The 19,096-nt window shown below is 29.4% G+C and overlaps 1 protein-coding gene and 1 long non-coding RNA gene across 3 annotated transcripts; one reads left to right on the top strand and one right to left on the bottom strand.

Annotated features, from left to right (window-relative positions):
- Positions 1–7,187: 7,187 nt before the first annotated feature.
- On the bottom strand, positions 7,188–16,558 carry Pmi (Transmembrane protein Pmi). Of its 2 annotated transcripts, none has more exons than XM_075303859.1 (3): positions 16,398–16,558; positions 15,305–15,644; positions 7,188–7,985 (listed from the first exon to the last, which is right to left on the bottom strand). In XM_075303859.1, exons 1-3 carry the CDS (start codon positions 16,421–16,423, stop codon positions 7,821–7,823), a joined length of 531 nt encoding a protein of 176 aa, XP_075159974.1. In that variant the 5' UTR covers positions 16,424–16,558; the 3' UTR covers positions 7,188–7,820. The 2 variants fall into 2 exon arrangements, with proteins under 2 accessions (XP_075159974.1, XP_075159975.1); XM_075303860.1 differs by having other exon boundaries at positions 15,311–15,644.
- A 1,898-nt stretch (positions 16,559–18,456) lies between these two features.
- Positions 18,457–18,978, top strand: LOC142233074 (uncharacterized). The gene is made up of 2 exons (XR_012721305.1): positions 18,457–18,723; positions 18,781–18,978. It is a non-coding gene; the product is annotated as an uncharacterized LOC142233074 (long non-coding RNA).
- The last annotated feature ends 118 nt before the right edge of the window (positions 18,979–19,096 follow it).

Raw genomic sequence — 19,096 nt, 5'->3', positions numbered from 1 at the left:
TGCTAAGGGAAATTTTGTTAAAATCGTCATCTATTGGAAATTTTGTACAAATTTTCTTCTGTTCGAAATTTTGTACAAATTTTCTTCTGTTCGAAATTTTGACCAAATTTTCTTCTATAGGAAATTTCGTCCAAATTTTCTTCTATATTAAACTTGGTCAACATTTTCTTCTATAGGAAGTTTTGTCAAAAAAATTTTTTCTACAGGATTTTGTGTCAAAAATTTTTTATAGGAAATTTTGTCAACATTTTCTTCTATACAGAAAAAGTTGTCAAAATGTCTTTTATATAGGGAATTTAGTAAATTTTTTTTTTTATAAATTGTTTTTTTTTTTTTAATTTTTCTTCTGTAGAAAATTTTGTGAAAATTTTCTTCTATAAGAAATTTTGTTACAATTATCTTCTAAAGGAAATATTCTCCTATAAGAATTTTTTTTGAATTGTTTAATATTTCCTTCGATAGGAAATTTTTTCACAATTGTCTTCTATAGAAAATTTTGTCGAAATTATCTTCTAAGAAATTTTGTCCACATTTTCTTCTATACGAAATTTGGTCAAAATTTTCTTCTATAGGAAATTTTCTCCTATAGGAAATTCGTTCAAACTTTATTTCTATAGGAAATTTTGTCAAAAATTTCTTCTACAGGAATTTTTTTCAAAATTTTCTTCTATAGGAAATTTTTTTCAAAATTTTCTTCTATAGGAAATTTTGTCAAAATTTTCTTCTATAGGAAATTTTGTCAAAATTTTCTTCTATAGGAAATTTTGTCAAAATTTTCTTCTATAAGAAATTTTGTCAACATTTTCTTCTATATAAAATTTCGTCCACATTTTCTTCATTTTTGAAAAAATGTTCTGTAAGAAAAAATTTTGTCAAAATTTTCTTTTATATGAAATTTTGCAAAACTTTCTTCTATAGGGAATTTTGTCAAAAATTTCTTACATAGGAAATCATTTTTTAAGGAAATTTTTGTCAAACATTTCTTTTGTAGGAAGTTTTGTCAATTTTTTCTGTTATAGAAAATTTGATCAACATTTTCTTTTATAAGAATTTTTTTCAAAATTTTTTGCTATAGGAAATTTTGTTAAAATTTTCTTCTATAGGTAAGTTAATATGTTCTATTCCAAGTTTGGTCAAAATTTTCTTCTAATGGAAATTTCGTAGAATTTTCTTTAATAGGAAATTTTGTCTAAATTTTTTTCTATATAGGAACTTTTGCAAAAATGTTCTTCTATATAGTAAAATTTTCTTCTATATGAAATTTTATCAATATGTTCTTCTATACGACATTTTGTCAATATATTGTTCTATAGGATTTTTTGTTAAAATTTTCTTCTAAACGAAATTTTGTTAAAATTTTCTTCTATAGGTAAGTTAATATCTCCTATTGCAAGTTTGGTCAAAATTTTCTTCTATAGGAAATTTTGTCAAGATTTTCTTTTATAGGAAATTTTGTCTAAATTTGTTTCTATATAGGAACTTTTGCAAAATTGTTCTTCTATATACTAAAATTTTCTTCTATAGGAAATTTTATCAATATGTTCTTCTATAGGACATTTAGTCAATATGTTGTTCTATAGGAAATTTTGTTAAAATTTTCTTCTATAGGAAAGTTATTATTTTCTGTTGCAAATTTGGTCAAAATTTTCTTCTAAAGGACATTTTGTTAAAATTTTCTTCTATAAGTAAGTTAATATCTTCTATTACAAGTTTGGTCAAAATTTTCTCCTATGGGAAATTTCGTAAAATTTTCTTTTATAGGAAATTTTGTCTAAATTTTTTTTCTATATAGGAACTTTTGCAAAAATGTTCTTCTATAGGAAATTTTATCAATATGTTCTTCTATAGGACATTTTGTCAATATGTTGTTCTATAGGAAATTTTGTTAAAATTTTCTTCTATAGGAAAGTTATTATTTTCTATTGCAAATTTGGTCAAAATTTTCTTCTAATGGAAATTTCGTAAAATTTTCTTTTATAGGAAATTTTGTCTAAATTTTTTTCTATATAGGAACTTTTGCAAAAATGTTCTTCTATATACACGCAAAAAAATAATTCTTTCCTCCCAAACGAAATTTTAGACAAACAAAGTTCGTTTCTCATTTGCTTTTCGTTGAAACGAAGTGTATTTGGAAGAAAAGTATATACTTTTTGTGATAAACGTTCATTCTTTTCCAGGATGTTATAACAATTTCATAAAGACTAACTCAAAAATTTTTTTTCTGGCTAATTGCATTTTCCCTCACATCTTTCTCACTTCCACGAAGTTTTTTATTTCTTACCACCTTTTTCTGTAATACAAACAATGTAGAAGAAATTATACGATTTTATAAATTAAAAATTTTTTATTTACCTTTCGCCTGGACGGAGAATCGAACCGCGGACCATGCAATTTGTAAGCCAACACACTATCCACTGAGCTATGTAGCCGTTATTGTCATCAATAGATAATTACCCATATAAGTTATATTTATATAGCATAGCTTGCGGCGCCCACGAGCCGATTAAACAAAGTTTATTTAACAGAAAAATACATTTAGTTGGGCACCGTGGAGCAGTGGTTGCTACGGCCGACTTGCATGCCAAGGGTCGTGGGTTCGATCTCTGCTTCGACCAAAGTTTTTTTTTTACATATATTCCCGATATGGTCGGAAGATTCCGAAAAAATTTTCAACATTACATTCTACTATATTAAATTTTTACTATGAACTTTAAAATGTGTCTTATTAAAGACCTAAAGTCAGAAAAGAACAGTGTTTGAGATAAACGAAATGGACTGTGTTTTTGGTTCAAAAATAACTTTTTTATTGAAAAAATAAAAATTTTCTACCAAACAAATTTTTTTGGTGATAAAAATATATACTTTTCGAAACAATTCTAAAAACTCTAACAAAAGAAAAACGTTTTCGGTACACGTTTTCCAAACGTTTTTTTCTTTGCGTGCAGTAAAATTTTCTTCTATAGGAAAATTTAGCAATATGTTCTTCTAGAGGACATTTTGTCAATATGTTGTTCTATAGGAAATTTTGTTAAAATAAGTTAAGTTAATATCTTCTATTGCAAGTTTGATCAAAATTTTCTTCTATAGAAAATTTTGTTAAAATTTTCTCCTATATAGAAAATTTTGTTAAAATTTTCTCCTATAAAGGAAATTTTGATAAAATTTTCTTCTATATAGGAAATTTTGTCAAAATTTTCTTCTTTATAATTTTTGTTAAAATTTTCTTCTATAAGAAATTTTGTCAAAATTTTCATCTATAGGATTTTTTCTCAAATTTCTTCTAAAGAATTTTTTTTCAAAATTTTCTTCTACAAGAAATTTAGTTAAAATTTTCTTCTTCATTTATGTGGTAACTACATGCTTTGTCACTGAGAGAATCATACTCAGTGACAATTTTTGCAGCATACCTCGTATGCATGTAATCAAAAGCATTTTTATAAGAACCTTTGTTGTATTTGGGTTTATTTATTTATTTTTTTTTATTATTGATCATCATTATTTATTTGATTGAATAGCATTAGGCCTAAATAAGCAAACTTCTTGCAGAATAGCTATGGTAACAAACTCGTTAAAATAACTAAGAATATTGCAATTTCGCTACATTTTCATTAAGATCTCATTGAGTGAATATTTCGATTTTTTGAGAGATTTGTGGGAGAGTAATTGATTTTCTCTACTGTACCACCCACACCGGCCTGGTTTGTTGTTTTATTCAACAAAAACGACAACAACGACACCAAAACAAAAACTATCATAAATAATTCTTGTTGAAGTGTATGTTGTTATTAGTTTGAATGGCGGACGAGGGCGACGTTTCTAGGTACTTCGTTGGAGTTATCATTCTTGAATATCTGTTTGGTAAACAGAGGTAATGATCATCAATGGTGTATACCAGTGTTGTACATTTTAGGTCTTTTTGCAACAGTTCAAAACAAATCGTCTCTGCCGTCCGAGGCGAGTATCGATGTAGGGCACACAGTGGGATGAAAACAATTGTTTTTTTTTATTAGTTTTTTTATGTCGAAATTTTATTTGTCGAAAATTTCTCTTATATAGGAAATTTTAACAAAATTTTATAATTAGCCCAATTCTCAATAACAACTCACTGGGAATTTTTTCCCTATTCCCTGTTCCTTTATTCTAAACAAAATCTCCCTGGGGAATTTTTCTTTATTCCCTTTTCCCTAAAGGTGAGTATTAAGTTCGAGTTTAGCCGCTAAAGTGAAAACTAAATCAGTAAGAAAAATGCATGAAATTATACTTATTTGTTGCAAATTTTATTATAACTTGATGGGGAAAAGCCCAAAGCAAATTTTCACAAAGGTTGTATTCCTTAAAATAGATTATTAAAGCAAAGTAATCGTGAAAAAATGACGTTTTTAGCGGCTAAACTCGAACTTAATACCCACCTTTATTCTAAACCAACTTCGAAAATGGGAAATTTTTCCCTTGGGGAGAAAATTGGTATTACAAATGACAATAAAAAGGGAAAAACGATGACATTTTTTGGGTATCATTCCCCCCAAAAAAAAATCAGGGGAGTTGTAACCAAAATTCATCATTTCTCTGTAATTTCCTTAAAACCCTTAAATTAAAATTGATGATGGTAGGCATCCAACTACAGATCTGTACATATTTTAAGAATTATTTTAGTGGCATCGCGTGCTTTCTCCTTTCTATCCTTTAGACCTTGCTACGTTGATACGCCTCTCCTCAGCTACTACCATAAACACGGCACGTTCTACGCGTTTAACTCAACTTTTACATCAATTTAATACAATTTCAATTCAAAATTTTAATGTTAACAAGTATATACGGCCGTAAGTTCGGCCAGGCCGAATCTTATGTACCCTCCACCATGGATTGCGTAGAAACTTCTACGAAAGATTGTCATCCACAAATTTCAACTCACATGGTTGTTAAATATCATATACTACCACCACATACCAAATTTCAACCAGATCGGATGAATTTTGCTTCTCGAAAAGGCACCGGAGGTCAAATCTGGGGATCGGTTTATATGGGAGCTATATATAATTATGGACTGATAGGAACCAATACCTGCATGGTTGTTGGATACCCTATACTAACATCACGTACCAAATTTCAACCGAATGTGAAGAATTTTGCTCTTCCAAGGTGCTCCGGAGGTCAAATCTGGGGATCGGTTTATATTGGGCCTATATATAATTATGAACCGATATCGACCAATTTTTGCATGGGTGTTTGAGGCCATATATTAACATCACGTACCAAATTTCAACTGAATCAGATGAATTTTGGTCTTCCAAGAGGCTCCGGAGTTCAAATCTGGTGATCGGTTTATATGGGGGCTATATATAATTATGGACCGATATGGACCAATTTTTGCATTGTTGTTAGAGACCATATACTAACACCATGTACCAAGTTTCAGCCGGATCGGATGAAATTTGCTTCTCTTAGAGGCTCCGCAAGCCAAATCGGGGGATCGGTTTATATGGGGGCTATATATAATTATGGGCCGATGTGAACCAATTTTTGCATGGTTATTAGAGACCATATACTAACACTATGTACCAAATTTCAGCCGGATCAGATGAAAATTGTTTCTCTTAGAGGCTCTTAAAGCCAAATCGGGGGATCGGTTTATATGGGGGCTATATATAATTATGCACCGATATGGACCAATTTTTGCATGGTTGTTAGAGAACATATACTAACACCATGTACCAAATTTCAGCCGGATCGGATAAAATTTGCTTCTCTTAGAGGCCTCGCAAGCCAAATTTGGGGGTCCGTTTATATGGGGGCTATACGTAAATGTGGACCGATATGGCCCATTTGCAATACCATCCGACCTACATCAATAACAACTACTTGTGCCAAGTTTCAAGTCGATAGCTTGTTTCGTTCGGAAGTTAGCGTGATTTCAACAGACGGACGGACGGACATGCTCAGATCGACTCAGAATTTCACCACGACCCAGAATATATATACTTTATGGGGTCTTAGAGCAATATTTCGATGTGTTACAAACGGAATGACAAAGTTAATATACCCCCCATCCTATGGTGGAGGGTATAAAAATTTATTAAAATAAAACAGTTGAAGTAAAACAGCTGACATCGAATACTCTGAATTATTTCTCCCATGTTATTCCCCTCCCCTACTGGTTAGAATATGAGGATTTTATTCCCGGGGAAAATGAATTCCCAGGGAACACATTCCCTAGGGAATATTCAGAATTGGGATAAATATGAATGGAATTTTTTTAGATAATTTTCTTAATGATAGTTGACCTTTAAATTCTTAACTAATTAAATTTTGTTAATTTTTTAATAGGTTTTTTTTTAATAATCTGTAGGAAATTATGTCGAAATATTATGCAGTCGGTGATTTTTTCAATTTTTTTTTTTTATTCAGGATGTTTTGCCAAAATTTTATTCTTTAAGAGATTTCACGAACATTTTCTTCAATAGGAAATTTTATTAAAATTTTCTTCTACAGGAAATTTCATTAAAATTTTCTTCTATTCCAACCATTTAACTATTCTTAGACCTAAAAAAAGTGCATAGTAAACACCGCAGAAAAGTCTGCCAAAACCGCCGTTGGGCAATGGGATTAATGCGGTGCTGAGTCTTTTAACAAATTAAAGTATAATCCAATATTCGACCCAGCCGAACATTCGTTTTAAATACATTCTTCTCTTAATTTTTAAATTGTTTTTATTAATTTTTTACAATTTCAAATTTTTATAATTATTATTTTAAATTTACAACTAATACAAAGAATCACTAAATTATAGATTTGTTTTTGGAAAACAACACAATTTTAAATTACGAGTATGCACAACGTTTTGTTCTAGAGTTTTTTTTTTTTTTGTTTAAGAAGAAATTAAAAAAAAATATGTGATGATCATTTACTCTAAATATGACAACGACGTTTTTGGGCGAAAAAAAAAATTAATTATTCTGAAAATATTTTTAAAATTTCAAATTTCATACACATAACCTAAATATAAGTTAAGAATATCTGGGATACATAAAACATTCACCACATATCATTTGGTATAAATACAAAATAAAATTGATCTAAATTATTGGTGAATAAAATAATGTGATTTGCTTTAAGCTTTTGCGATGAACATTTTTTAGCATGGCTTCACTAAATCATTTTGTAAAATAAAAACAAATTCAACTGAGAGATTTTTAAATTAGAAAATGAGACATATAATTAAGAAAAAAACTCCCAAAATAAACAAAACTAAGCCATTGAAACTATTAGTATTGTTTTTTCATATATATATAATGTCTTCTTAACTGTAACTAACTTCCATGAAATGCATTCAAATTGTCTTCGTTTAGAGACAGATTTCGTTACCTGAATTCTAAAAAGTTGGGTTTGGCCTAGAAATGTCTTCTTCGTTTGAAAAACAAAAACAAATAATAACGACGTTGGAAACCTACTGGCTTTGTTTTGCCATATCATACAGAAATTTCAGCATTCTCTCAACCTTTGCATAAAGTATGAAATAAAAATATTTAAAATTATAAATAAATGTATATATATAAAAAAAAAACTAAAATAAAACTGAGATGTTTTGGTGTTGGCCTTTAAATCGTAAAATACATTTCACCATTCCCCTACGAGATTTATCTGTAGAAGACGGTTTTTCAATTTTGCTTAGATTACTTAAAAATGCTGTTGCTTGCTGCCGCTAATTGGAAAACAAAATGTGCGGAAATGAATATATCTTCGGGGGAAAGGAGCTCATTTAGAACATCTTCTGTTTCGATTTTTTTTGTTAAAGCGAAGCTTCGTGGTCATACTACGTGAAACTACTTATATGATCGCCAAATTTGCCAAGCACAAAGCGCAGCAGATAGCAGGGTAACACTACGGTGTAAATATTTGGTTTTTGTATTGGGCTCATAGCCCAAGATCACAGGAGATGAAACATCGTCTACGGGCAGTTTACCTAAAACTTCTTCATTGTTTTCAACCTGTAATTTTAATAAAAGAGAGAACATTAATATCTTGTGGGTGAAATGGAATTGGAAAATTAAAAAAGAAACAAGTATATACGGCCGTAAGTTCGGCCAGGCCGAATCTTATGTACCCTTCACCATGGATTGCGTAGAAACTTCTATGAAAGACTGCCATCCACAATCGAATTACTTGGGTTGTGGTATCTTAAATCGTTTTCTAAATTGTGAGTTAGTCCATACGTGGTATATATTAGACAAAAAATGTATGTGTAGGTAAGTCTACAAATAATTACGAATCGATATGGACTTTTGCACGGTACGTAGAGAGCCAGAATTGAAATATGGGGGTCGCTTATATGGGGGCTATATAGAGTTATGAACTTGATATGGGCCAATTTTTGAGTGATTGGGGATAGATTTATCTGAGGGCTATATATAACTATAGGCCGATATGGACCTAGTTAGGCATGGTTGTTAACGGCCATATACTAGCACAATGTACCAAATTTCAACTGACTCGGATGAAATTTGGTTCTCCAAGTTGCCCCAAAACCAAATCTCGTGATCGGTTTATATGGGGGCTATATATGATTATGGACTGATATGACCAATTTTGGCATGGTTGTTAAATATCACATAGTACCACCACGTACCAAATTTCAACCAGATCGGATGAATTTTGCTTCTCCAAAAGGCACCGGAGGTCAAATCTGGGGATCGGTTTATATGGGGCTATATATAATTATGGACTGATATGAACCAATTCCTGCATGGTTGTTGGATACCATATACTAACATCACGTACCAAATTTCAACCGAATCGGATGGATTTTGCTCTTCCAAGGGGCTCCGGAGGTCAAATCTGGGGATCGGTTTATATGGGGGCTATATATAATTATGGACCTATTTGGACCAATTTTTGCATGGTCATTAGAGACCGTATACCAACACCATATACCAAATTTCAGCCCTATCGGATGAAATTTGCTTCTCTTAGAGGCTCCGCAAGCCAAATCGGGAGATCGGTCTATATATAATTATGGACCTATGTGGATCAATTTTTGCATGTTTGTTAGAAACCATATACTAACACCATGCACCAAATTTCAACCGGATCGGATGAAATTTGCTCTTCCACGAGGCTCCGCAAGCCAAATCTGGGGATCGGTTTATATGGGGGCTATATATAATTATGGACCTATGTGGACCAATTTTTGCATGTTTGTTAGAAACCATATACTAACACCATGTACCAAATTTCAACCGGATCGGATGAAATTTGCTCTTCCACGAGGCTCCGCAAGCCAAATCGGGGGATCGGTTTATATGGGGGCTATATATAATTATGGGCCGATGTGAACCAATTTTTGCATGGTCATTAGAGACCGTATACCAACACCATATACCAAATTTCAGCCCGATCGGATGAAATTTGCTTCTCTTAGAGGCTCCGCAAGCCAAATCGGGAGATCGGTCTATATATAATTATGGACCTATGTGGATCAATTTTTGCATGATTGTTAAAGATCATATGCTGACACCATGTACCAGATTTCAACCGGATCCGATGAAATTTACTTCTCTTAGAGGCTCCGCAAGCCAAATCTGGGGATCGGTTTATATGGGGGCTATATATAATTATGGACCTATGTGGACCAATTTTTGCATGTTTGTTAGAAACCATATACTAACACAATGTACCAAATTTCAACCGGATCGGATGAAATTTGCTTTTCCACGAGGCTCCGCAAGCCAAATCGGGGGATCGGCTTATATGGGGGCTATATATAATTATGGACCGATGTGGACGAATTTTTGCACGGTGTTTAGAGACCATATACTAACACCATGTACAAAATTTCAGCCGGATCGGATGAAAATTGCTTCTTTTAGAGGATCGGCAAGCCAAATATGGGGGTCTGTTTATATGGGGGCTATACGTAAAAGTGGACCGATATGGCCCATTTGCAATACCATCCGACCTACATCAATAACAAATACTTGTGCCAAGTTTAAAGTTGATAGCTTGTTTCGTTCGGAAGTTAGCGTGATTTCAACAGACGGACGGACGGACATGCTCAGATCGACTCCGAATTTCACCACGACCCAGAATATATATACTTTATGGGGTCTTAGAGCAATATTTCGATGTGTTACAAACGGAATGACAAAGTTAATATACCCCCATCCTATGGTGGAGGGTATAAAAAGTCGTTAGGTTAGATGATAAGTATTTCAGTCCAAAGAGCTTCAAAAAATTGTTGTGTATCCCGAACTTGTAATGCAGATTCTATATGCTATTGCTAAAATGTTGCACATAGGTCTTTGTTTTTATATAGCCCGATACATTACGCACATCACGCTTCATTTACACACAAAAAAAAAAAATTCTGATTCAATCACGAAATTAATTGATCCAATTAAGTTTTTAATTGAAATGTCTTCAATCACAGAAATGATAGTATCGATTAAAAAATTAATTGATCCAATTAAAAAATTAACTGATACTATTAATTTGTGTGATTGATTTTTATTTCAATTAAAAAATTCGTTGAATCAATTAAAATTTTAAGAATAGTTTTTTAAAACTAAATTAAGATTTTAATTGGAAAGATGTTCGTGAAATTTTTTCTGTGTTATAAACATACGATTCGTTTTCTGTCTGTAGGCAGATAACTTCGAAGATGAGCTTTTCGATTTGCATAAAATTTTATATTTGGCTTTATTTTTAGACACATTAACAAACATTTTTTTTTATACACCGATTATTTTGATCTATTCGATTTCCGATTTTATTTCCATTGAAATGATCCCCAGCATTGAGAATCTTGTGAAAATGCCGCCACGGTTACCACAGTTGATAGAATTCTACCAAAAGTTGTATTTTTTACTGTTTGGTAGATTGGTGGAATTCTTGATGTTTTGGTAGATTTTGCAAAATATTCCTCTCCAACAAAGAGGTACTTCTACAGAAATAAAATTTTGACAAAATTTTCTATAGAAATAAAATTTTAACAAAATTTTCTATAGAAATAAATTTTGACAACATTTTCTATAGAAATAAAATTTTGACAAAATTATCTATAGAAATAACATTTTGAAACAATTTTCTATGGAAATAAAATTTTGACAAAAGTTTCTATAGCAATAAAATTTGGACACATTTTTTATAGCAATAAAATTTGGACAAAATTTTCTATAGCAATAAAGTTTTTACAAAATTATCTATAGAAATAAAATTTTGACAAAATTTTCTATAGAAATAAAATTTTGACAAAATTTTCTATAGAAATAAAATTTTGACAAAATTTTCTATAGAAATAAAATTTTGACAAAATTTTCTATAGAAATAAAATTTTGACAAAATTTTCTATAGAAATAAATTTTTGACAAAATTTTCAATAGAAATAAAATTTTGACAAAAATTTCTATAGAAATAAAATTTTGACAAAATTTTCTATAGAAATAAAATTTTGACAAAATTTTCTATAGAAATAAAATTTTGACAAAATTTTCTATAGAAATAAAATTTTGACAAAATTTTCTATAGAAATAAATTTTTTACAAAATTTTCAATAGAAATAAAATATTTGACCAAATTTTCTATAGAAATAACATTTTGACAAAATTTTCTATAGAAATAAAATTTTGACAAAATTTTCTATAGAAATAAAATTTTGACAAAATTTTCAATAGAAATAAAATTTTGACAAAATTTTCTATTGAAATAAAATTTCCTATAGAAATAAAATTTTGACAAAATTTTCTATAGAAATAAAATGTTGACAAAATTTTCTATAGAAATAAAATGTTGACAAAATTTTCTAAAGGAATAAAATTTTGACAAAGTTTTCTATATAAATAAAATTTTGACAAAATTTTCTAAACAAAATAAAATTTTAATACAATTTTCTAAAAAAATAAAATGTTGACAAAATTCTCTATAGAAATAAAATTTTAATAAAATTTTCTATAGAAGTAAAATGTTGATAAAGTTTTCCATGGAAATAAAATTTTGATTTTTTTAAGTTTGGTAGATTTTTTATAGAAATAAAATTTTCTATAGAAATAAAATTTTGACAAAATTGATCCAATTAAGTTTTTAATTGAAATGTCTTCAATCACAGAAATGATAGTATCGATTAAAAAATTAATTGATCCAATTAAAAAATTAACTGATACTATTAATTTGTGTGATTGATTTTTATTTCAATTAAAAAATTCGTTGAATCAATTAAAATTTTAAGAATAGTTTTTTAAAACTAAATTAAGATTTTAATTGGAAAGATGTTCGTGAAATTTTTTCTGTGTTATAAACATACGATTCGTTTTCTGTCTGTAGGCAGATAACTTCGAAGATGAGCTTTAGAGATCGATTTGCATAAAATTTTATATTTGGCTTTATTTTTAGACACATTAACAAACATTTTTTTTATACACCGATTATTTTGATCTATTCGATTTCCGATTTTATTTCCATTGATTTTCTATAGAAATAAAATTTTGACAAAATTTTCTATAGAAATAAAATTTTGACAAAATTATCTATAGAAATAACATTTTGAAACAATTTTCTATGGAAATAAAATTTTGACACAAGTTTCTATAGCAATAAAATTTGGACACAAAAGTTTCTATAGCAATAAAATTTGGACCAATTTTTGCATGTTTGTTAGAAACCATATACTAACACCATGTACCAAATTTCAACCGGATCGGATGAAATTTGCTCTTCCACGAGGCTCCGCAAGCCAAATCGGGGGATCGGTTTATATGGGGGCTATATATAATTATGGGCCGATGTGAACCAATTTTTGCATGGTCATTAGAGACCGTATACCAACACCATATACCAAATTTCAGCCCGATCGGATGAAATTTGCTTCTCTTAGAGGCTCCGCAAGCCAAATCGGGAGATCGGTCTATATATAATTATGGACCTATGTGGATCAATTTTTGCATGATTGTTAAAGATCATATGCTGACACCATGTACCAGATTTCAACCGGATCCGATGAAATTTACTTCTCTTAGAGGCTCCGCAAGCTTTTCGATTTGCATAAAATTTTATATTTGGCTTTATTTTTAGACACATTAACAAACATTTTTTTTTATACACCGATTATTTTGATCTATTCGATTTCCGATTTTATTTCCATTGAAATGATCCCCAGCATTGAGAATCTTGTGAAAATGCCGCCACGGTTACCACAGTTGATACAATTCTACCAAAAGTTGTATTTTTTACTGTTTGGTAGATTGGTGGAATTCTTGATGTTTTGGTAGATTTTGCAAAATATTCCTCTCCAACAAAGAGGTACTTCTACAGAAATAAAATTTTGACAAAATTTTCTATAGAAATAAAATTTTAACAAAATTTTCTATAGAAATAAATTTTGACAACATTTTCTATAGAAATAAAATTTTGACAAAATTATCTATAGAAATAACATTTTGAAACAATTTTCTATGGAAATAAAATTTTGACAAAAGTTTCTATAGCAATAAAATTTGGACACATTTTTTATAGCAATAAAATTTGGACAAAATTTTCTATAGCAATAAAGTTTTTACAAAATTATCTATAGAAATAAAATTTTGACAAAATTTTCTATAGAAATAAAATTTTGACAAAATTTTCTATAGAAATAAAATTTTGACAAAATTTTCTATAGAAATAAAATTTTGACAAAATTTTCTATAGAAATAAATTTTTGACAAAATTTTCAATAGAAATAAAATTTTGACAAAAATTTCTATAGAAATAAAATTTTGACAAAATTTTCTATAGAAATAAAATTTTGACAAAATTTTCTATAGAAATAAAATTTTGACAAAATTTTCTATAGAAATAAAATTTTGACAAAATTTTCTATAGAAATAAATTTTTTACAAAATTTTCAATAGAAATAAAATATTTGACCAAATTTTCTATAGAAATAACATTTTGACAAAATTTTCTATAGAAATAAAATTTTGACAAAATTTTCTATTGAAATAAAATTTCCTATAGAAATAAAATTTTGACAAAATTTTCTATAGAAATAAAATGTTGACAAAATTTTCTATAGAAATAAAATGTTGACAAAATTTTCTAAAGAAATAAAATTTTGACAAAGTTTTCTATATAAATAAAATTTTGACAAAATTTTCTAAACAAAATAAAATTTTAATACAATTTTCTAAAAAAATAAAATTTTGACAAAATTCTCTATAGAAATAAAATTTTAATAAAATTTTCTATAGAAGTAAAATGTTGATAAAGTTTTCCATGGAAATAAAATTTTGATTTTTTTAAGTTTGGTAGATTTTTTATAGAAATAAAATTTTCTATAGAAATAAAATTTTGACAAAATTTTCTATAGAAATAAAATATTGACAAAATTTTCTATAGAAACAAAATTTTTTATAGAAATAAAATTTATTTTTTTAGTATTTTAGTAGAAATTTTTCGATTTTACTTCTCGTGCACATTCGATTATTAAAGTGAACATTTTGCAAAATTTAGATTTCAAATCATATGAAAGGGGAATTACCTGGAATTTTCTTGAACGCTTACACGAAAATTGATGCTAATTTGTAGTTTATAAGGCGAAAGTCATTCTTTAGCGTACCTCATTCTTTGTCATTTTAATTAAAAGCCTATTTCAAGGCTCTGGAAAATGCATCGTTAACAAAAATGATAATGAACATTTTTTTTTTACTTTGCTACTCAATTCTATTTTTATTAATAATAAACGAAAAATAATATAATAATATAAAATGTATAATTTTTCAATCGACCAAAATACACTTTACGTCGAATATAAAATTAAGCGTCGTCATTTTGACTAAGGTTGAGGACTGTCTAAGGTTAATAAAATATTTCTTTGAAAATCCAAAATTTGTTAAAAAAAAAAATTAAAAATGAGAATTTTTGAAGTCCTCGTGACTTGGATTCGAAGAGAAAAGAAAATTTTAATAAAACTTTTCCAAAAGGCACAAGATTAAAGATACGAGGCATCAAACTATAAATAAATCGAAAATCGGCTGTTAGGTTAGGTTAGGTTATGTGGCAGCCCGATGTATCAGGCTCACTTAGACTATTCAGTCCATTATGATACCACATTGGTGAACTTCTCTCTTATCGGCTGTTATTGCGACTTGTGTTCAAGACTTTATCATATCTTTTTTAAGGAGAATGGAATGCAACACCCATCAAATACAGTTCCAATACTAATTACAAATTTCACACCTTCAACTTAAACCGCTTCCCATTAAAAGTTATCATCGTAACAAATATAAAGTTATTTTTATCTATGGCAAATAAAGAAAAGTAAACTTTGATTTTCTACTAATACCTGATACTGGCAGCAGGGATCATAATTCCATGAAACAGTATATAGACCTGAGCAAAATAGAGACACAGCACACATAGGTCCAGCGATGACCGGTTTATCACGCCACAACAATGACGATAGCAAGGAGGCTAATCCCGAAACTACAGCAGTTTTGTGCAAACAATTTCCAACGGTAATCCAACGACCAGTCTCATCACCTAAACGATGTGGCTCGATAATAATGTAATCCACCTTAGCCTCCAATGCCTTATCGAGCTCTGCTTCGAAATGTTGATGGGCATTTGAACTGTCATAGACCTCACGGATTATATGAAATGTAGGCACCATCTTTGTACTGTGAAATATGAAATGAAACAATAAATAATTAAAACATTCATAGTAGAAAAATATAAAAACAAAAAACAATATGAATAGAAAAGAAAAGAACAGCCACATAGGGGGAGGAGATGTAGGAATAATAAAAAATAGCATGTATTTAAGTTCAAGGTCAGGGTTTTGAGATTTCATGAGATACAGATGCGCCATAGAATAAAGGTATCCTCACAACCTACCCACCAGCCACCCACCATACCAAATACTCGCAAAAACACAGAAAGAGAGCAAAGCATAGTGGGCTATCAAGTGAGGGGCAGCAACCGCAGGGGAAAGGTGTTTGCAAATAGCCGCTCGCATAAAAAAGTAATAAGACCTCAATACCACCAAGCAGCTGATAACTACTGATTATTATATTTATGTATGGACACTGGTGTATATGAAGCATTTTGGCAATATCTATATGCATTTTTTCTTTTTTTTATAATAATGACACTTTCAATTTGTTCCAAACAAATGCATTGCATAACTATGATGACCCATTGCTGTGATGGTAAATGAGTAATGGAAGAAGAATTCCTTTGCTGGAAATCTATATGAGAGCAGAGTCTATAAAATGACTTTCTTCAAAAACGGATTTTAACTTGGCTTCATGCCGAGGACAACAGCTAAAAAGATCAACTGGGAAAATGTTGATGATGGTCCAGAATAATATATAGCATTTCTGTTTCCCTTCAATTTGATAAAATTTGTATAGCACTAATATTAATCTTACCCATCTTTTTCAATAGCCGATACCATTTTATAAATTTCCTTTATTTTCTACAAATATTGCGTGTTTATACTAATTCCAATTAATTCTGTAGCTTAAAATCGGCAAACACGAAAATATTTTGCTGCACACACTCCCAAGACCGAAATGGATTGTCATTTGTTTTGTTTTGGTTTAACATAAGTGCTATTGTGATTGGACCATTGCATACATTAATTCGTCTGACTGCTATTACCGACTAATTCAGCTAAATTAGAATGTCGTTAATAAGCATTGCAACATCAATACGTTGAGCCTAAATAGATGTATTTGCGTATTGCGTCGTTCAGTCCATAGGCCTGTAGTGGGATTCTGTATTTCTTCACGATTTTGTAAAACCTTTATTACTATAGAAAATTTTTTCAAACTTTTATATCTACAGAAATTTTTGTCACAATTTTATTTCTATAGAAATATTTGTCACAATTTTATTTCAATAGAAAATTTTGTAAAAATTTTATTTCTATAGAAATTTTTGTCAAAATTTTATTTCTATAGAAATTTTTGTCAAATTTTTTTTCTATAGAAAATGTTGTCAAAATTTTATTTCAATAGAAAATTTTGTCAAAATTTTATTTCTATAGAAAAATTTGTCAAAATTTTATTTCTATGGAAAATTTTATTTCTATAGAAAAATAATTTGTCAAAATTGTATTCCTATAGAAAATTTTGTCAACATTTTATTTGAATAGAAAATTTTGTCAAAATTTTATTTCTATAGAAAATTTTGTCAAAATTTAATTTCTATAAAAAGTGTTGTCAAAATTTAGTTTCTATAGAAAATATTGTCAAAATTTTATTTCTATAGAAAATGTTTTCAAAATTTTATTTCTATAGAATATGTTGTCAAAATTTAGTTTCTATAGAAAATTTTGTCAAAATTTCATTTCTTTAGAAAATTTTGTCATAATTTTATAGAATAAAATTTTATTTCTATAGAAAATTTTGTCTATATTTTATTTCTATAGAAAATTTTGTTTAAATTTTATTTCTATAGAAATTTTTGTCAAAATTTTATTTCTATAGGAACTTTTGTAAAAATTTTATTTTTATAGAAAACTTGTCAAAATTTTATTTCCATAGAAAATTTTGTCAAAATGTTATTTCTATAGAAATTTTTGTCAAAAATTTATTTTTATGGGCCTGTTCGAAACCGAAACTTTTTACTAGTAGTAGACCGGTACTCTATTCGGTTTTCGCGTTGAAACTCCATACAAAACCAAAAAATGCGAAAAACTAGCGAAGTTTTTTCCATTTTTTTCCAACATCAATACCCCTGCCCCCTGCCAGTTCCATTTCATCCTCATCGCTACCACAGACTCGTAAGTGACACTGCAACAATCGCCAACTGTGATAGTATTTCGCCATCACTATTGTTACAAGAGCCATTTTATATTTTGTGAAACATCAAGCGCAACTAGCTTCTTAAGGCCGGTACTCTGTTCGGTTTTCGCGTTGAAACTCCATACAAAACCAAAAAATGCGAAAAATTTGCGAAATTTTTTCCATTTGTGATACTTTGTTTTATCGTGTTGAAAAACTGACGTTTATAGCACGGCGCCATTTGCAATGTGAATTAAGAAATAATTTATTTATTAAAAACTAGTTGTGCGGGTTTATAAATCAAACACGGACCATATTTTTGTTCCGAAACTATACAAAGGATCAAAGGAATAGCAGATCAATTGCCCAAGGAAAAATAAAATGTTATTTTGTAAAAACAAGCAACAACCACCAGCTTAATCCAATATCGCTCCCTGTAAAATAGCGCTCCAAGCTACCTAAAAAAACGCCGCTTTCTATGTGCGAAATAATGGTTTCCATAAAAATTTTTCGCAAGAATGAACATAGTACCGGCCTTTATAATTTAATTAAATAAAAACGATAATGAAGTGCTGAAAACATAGTTATTTCGCTTAAAACTGTGAAAAGTATATTGGTGAACAATTTTTAACTTTCCAAATGGAATAAAGTTATAGTTTTTCAAATATTTTTCCAGACATGCTGCCTCCATTGGGAATAAAAGCACTGGCTGATAGACGCTGCAACATCCCTGCCAGCATTTCAAAGTTCCATTTCAACCTCATCGTTACCACAGACTCGTAAATGTCACTTCAACCATCATGAAAAGGTACATCAAAAAGTACATGCAAGTAATTTGCCATCCCTACTGTTAAAAAAGCCATTTTTTTTGTGAAACGCCAAGCGCAACCAGCTTGTTATATTTTAATTAAATAAAAACGAAAATAAAGTTCTGAAAACATAGATTATACGCTTAAAATTGTGAAAGGTATATTGGTGAACAATTTGGTGATTTTCGAAATGGAATAAAGTGATTGTTTTTCAGATATTTTACAGACACGCTGCCTCCATGGAATAAAAACTCTGGTTGATAGACGCAGCAACATGTAACTCGCTACTTGTAACTCAACATCATCATTAATGCCAAAAATTATGTTAAATGTAATGTGATAGTGGTATAAATGTTATATTTTTAAGAATTTGTAAATGTTTAATCAAATTAATCAATATCTAAACAAACGTGTTTTACTCGACCACAATGATTCTTTTACAACTATCTTAAAATGCACTTTTTCTGATTGTTTGGAGGGTCCCTTATTGGCGTCGTTCTAAATTGATCTATAAAGGCACCTAATAATTGC

This window comes from Haematobia irritans, chromosome 4 (assembly GCF_050003625.1).
Source record: "Haematobia irritans isolate KBUSLIRL chromosome 4, ASM5000362v1, whole genome shotgun sequence".
NCBI classification, from domain to species: Eukaryota; Metazoa; Arthropoda; class Insecta; order Diptera; family Muscidae; genus Haematobia; species Haematobia irritans.
Note: the sequence above shows the minus strand (reverse complement) of the source record. Positions and strands in the feature narration are given on the sequence as shown.